General features: G+C 26.9%; 1 protein-coding gene across 1 annotated transcript; it reads right to left on the bottom strand.

The window, feature by feature from the left end:
- Nucleotides 1-1822: 1822 nt before the first annotated feature.
- LOC145834531 (alpha-scruin-like) lies at nucleotides 1823-3602 on the bottom strand. The gene is made up of 2 exons (XM_082941980.1): nucleotides 3078-3602; nucleotides 1823-1888 (listed from the first exon to the last, which is right to left on the bottom strand). Exons 1-2 carry the CDS (start codon nucleotides 3600-3602, stop codon nucleotides 1823-1825), a joined length of 591 nt encoding a protein of 196 aa, XP_082798106.1.
- Between the last annotated feature and the right edge of the window lie 808 nt (nucleotides 3603-4410).

Raw genomic sequence — 4410 nt, 5'->3', positions numbered from 1 at the left:
CTCATAGCTACATTTGTTTTCCAAACTCAGTACATAATTCCTATATACTCATTTCCAGTTAAGTAGGCAACTTTAAGCAAAAAAAAGCGTTATGTTCCATATGAATTGTTTGCTAAGTACTGATTAATATCTTTTCATTATGTTTTTATGTATTTTTTATATATAATCGAAAAATAATAAATACGAACATAGATGATAATAAATCAATAGTAGATTGCTTAGAAACATCATATAAATATACTAATAAAAATCATGGACAATGCACTGTACATATGCTTAAACAGTTTTAGCGAATTATAATATTTTAATTACAAGAACATGAAATAGTGTGTGGAAAATATTTTTAATTTTTTTGTCGAGACATGTTCAGCATTTAAAAAAGTCATCGGCGAAAATAAAGTTAAAAGTACAAGCTTCTTTAAATATTATAAGTTTTTAATTGTTTTTACCCCGTACTTTATGGCTCTCGATATTAATTTACACTATTCATAACATAGTTTATTAGTTAATTGAAACTAAAATATACATTAGATTTTTTAAACATCTTTTTGAAAAATTATAGGTGCCAACGGACTTATTGTTTCTATGTACTTGTTATGAATTATTGATACTTTTATGATACTTTATTTATAGCTTCTTAGTAACCCGTCAACAACTAGTTGAAATTTTGAAAGTGTGAAAATAAAAAAGAAGATTGCCATTGCTTTTATTTTTAGAATTAAAATAGCAAGTAACAACAGTATTTTAAACACAATGGTAGCTTAGTCCAGGGGTCGGCAGGCAGTTCGTGTTCGCGGGCCAAATTTCGAGTTTTCAAAATCTTCGCGGGCTTAGTCCATAATTTTTACATTGGTGAGCTAGCATTTTGTAACCACTCTTGACAGTTATAAATATTTTAAATGTAGTCATTAAAGCTAGCTAGTAACAAATTATTGTTAAATCTAAATATAAAATCCTTATTCGTATAGATACAGACTTTCAAAAATTTTTTTTTTCGGTTTTTTATTTTCTTACACTATCATCATCTAATTATAATCTATGCATTTAAGTGCTCTGTTTGTAAAAACATAGATATCATTTATAAATTAATTTTTTGCTTTTCCCCAACACAATAAACAAAATTTAACATTGCTAATAAACAAAAAAATGATAATTAAATGTAATGCTTTTTCATTTAAGAATCGTCTTGTTTTATGTGATACACCCAATGTTTTTTATAATTATGTTTTTTGTGTTATTTTTATCTTTGGTACTGACCAATTTATATTCTGTCAATAATTATTCCAAATTTTTGATAAGTATTTTTTTTTATAACTATTTCTTCATTAATTTTACATTAAGAACTAGTTTTTTCCACGGATAACTTTTTCATTGACCTAAATCATTTTTTTGTTTTTATCAAAGTTTAGTTTGAGCTTCTTTACTAAAAGCAACTGTGATCAAAACTAAATTCTGTATTAAAACTTTAATTTCATTTAATTATGTGTCTGTTACTCTTTTATGAATGGTTTCGATAACGTTGGATCATCTGCAAAGATGAGGACGTTAAGACTAGTATTATTGTGTAAATAGTTTATATGTATTACGAGTAACAACGGTCCTAACACTGAGCGTTAAGATACCTCAACCTAAATGTTTTCACAGTATGACTCATATCCTCAAAAGCTAACAAACTGTTTCTTTCCGTCTAGATATAAACTAATTAGTAGATACTTATTGCTACTTTCCCCATAACATTCCAATTTCCTTAGTAAGATATTTCTATCTACGCTATTGAATGCCTTATTTATATCCAAACAGACTGCAGTTCCCTTATCAAAATTTAACAGTATCCCTTCAACAATTCTGACAGAGCTAAAGTGGTGGAGTGAACCTGTCTATAGCCAAACTGGGATATATTTAAAACATTATTAAAAAAAAATTACTGTGCAGGCTGTTGTAGATTACTATTTTAATTACTTTATTTAAAATAGATCGAAATAAAATTGGTCTATAATTTCCTGGTAACAATTAATCCTCTATTAAAAATTAGTATTAGTTTTACAAGTTTTAGGCTACTTAGGTATACGGCTTTACAAAATGCTTGGTCAATTAATTCACTTAGTATTGAAGATATAGAATTGCTAACTTTCTTAAGTATCTTTACATATATACTTTCCTCACCACTGACTTTTTTTGGATTTAAGCTTTAAATTATATTAGACATTTCAGTATTGTAACACTAAATTTGAAAAAAAATCTAACATTTTGAAGATTGTCATTAAAAGCAAGGGGTTTATCTTTTTTGTTGAGGTATGCTTTCCAATTATTTAGTTTTAATAACAGTGTATGTGTAGTACAAAACTAAACTTATTTATACCTTATACTATTTATAATTTCTTTTAAACATTAGTGCTAAAAAACTTAAGATAATAAGCATATCCGTTTATTTGTTCACACTTTTATTTTTAAAATTTGATAGTATAAGTAAAACACACAACCTAGTGGCAAAACGTGTTAGTTAAAGTATAAACAATCTACAAACTAGTAAAAAAAGATAATTATAATGGCTAAAACGTCAATTAAGTTTTTCATCAAAAAAAAATATTTGCGGTAAAAAAAAATTTAATCTATTTATGAAATTTAAACTAACTTACATTAAAGTTTAGACAACTTAATACACCATTTCTTAAGTAAATGGAATTTAGTTTTTTTTCTTTCCTATACGGGTAAAAGATAAAGATATTTTATAAATCCTGGTTGACTTAAGTCTTATTTAAACAGATTAGGATTGTAATAATAAACAAGGTGTTAAAATTAACATTAATTTATTAAATTAAATAAAAAATTAAACTATACGAAATAGTCTTTTATTTAATAAATTTATTCAACATTACGGACGAATACTCTATAAGACTTATTTTCGTATACAACTTTTCAGACCACTTGTCAGTCTTGATATCATAAATGGAATAGCCATATTCATCGTAAACAATAATATTATTTTCATTGAAACAAAAACAATAGCAGTAGTATGACCAATAAATATGTCTATTAAAGGCGATATTAGTGAATTTTTTTGATATTGAATCATAAACTTCACAAGATTCTATTGAACTTAAATCTGTATCGAGTCCAGAAATGACAAAAAGTTGATTTCCTTTTGCCACAACTTCAGGACAAATCCTTGCCACTTGCATATTCGGAAGAAATGACCATTTTTTAAGGTAATGATCGTAGGTTTCAACAGTTTTAAATGTTTTTTCGTTATGGTTGTTTCTACCTCCTAAAATAACACATTGACATTGAAAAGCAGCACAGGAGGACTGTCTTCTTTTCACATTCATTTGTGGTATTTTGTGCCAACTATATTGTGATGGATCAAAGACCCAGTTATTGTAATCGCAATCTCCGAAGACGTAAACTTTATTCATAAACGAACAGATACATAAACCTAAAGTGGTTACGAATACTGGAAAAGGAGCTGTTGAAGACCAAGCATCGGATTTCCTGCAATATACTTCACAAGAAATCATAGGTTCGCCCTCAGAATCATTTCCACCAAAGCAATAAACTTTTGATCCAATCACAGCAGTTTTACAATCATTTCTTTGCACTAACATCTTACTAGTTGTGCAAATTTTCTTAAATTTATTTTTAACTAGTTTAAATTCACTACTAGTTTGTAACAAATTGTCACAATCTCTACCGCCGACAAACATAAATGTTTTAGTTTCAAATTCACAACTGTAGAAGCGGTTTTGAAACTGTAAGTTAAACAGTTTTCTATTATACTTGTTTTTGTTTTTAACAGCATTTATAACTAGACTTTGACACTCTGTACAATTCTTACAAATGTTATGATTTTTTATAACATCGGTTAATATTTCATTTGTCAACAAAGGAAGTCTTATCAGTTTCAACAACTTTTTCATATGCTTACTTCGTTCAGCAATATTATAACTTATCCAGTCGACTGATGCATTGAAAAGTTCCAACTCTGAACTTATTTTCAGTTCATTAAAAGAAAATATTTCACATAGATCTTTAAAACTTAGTTTGTAAAATTCTAAAGTTACTTCATTTAAAATATGTTGTTGTAGTAAAAAGTTGCATAAAGATTTCTTTAAGCTTTTCAACTTGTATAACTTACTTAGCTTGAAATAAAAGTAGTAGTTTTTGAAACTCAATTTGTTATACATGTATAGGCATATTTTTTTCGTTGCTTCTTTACATTCTAAAATTACTGCTGCTTCAAGTAACGGTATAAGTTCTTCGTCAGTTATTTTTCTTCTTCCTAATAAGGTTTTACAATTTATTATTAAAAATAAAGTATAATTGTGAAATATGTTTAAAAACTTAATTTAATTTAAACTAAGCATTTAATACTGCAGTCAAGTTTATAGAACTGTTTTCTGAGATACCATGAAT

This window comes from Thalia democratica, chromosome 1 (genome assembly GCF_965202585.1).
Source record: "Thalia democratica chromosome 1, ktThaDemo2.hap1.1, whole genome shotgun sequence".
Taxonomy (NCBI): Eukaryota; Metazoa; Chordata; class Thaliacea; order Salpida; family Salpidae; genus Thalia; species Thalia democratica.
The sequence above is the reverse complement of the archived record's forward strand: the minus strand, read 5'-3'. Positions and strand labels throughout refer to the sequence as shown.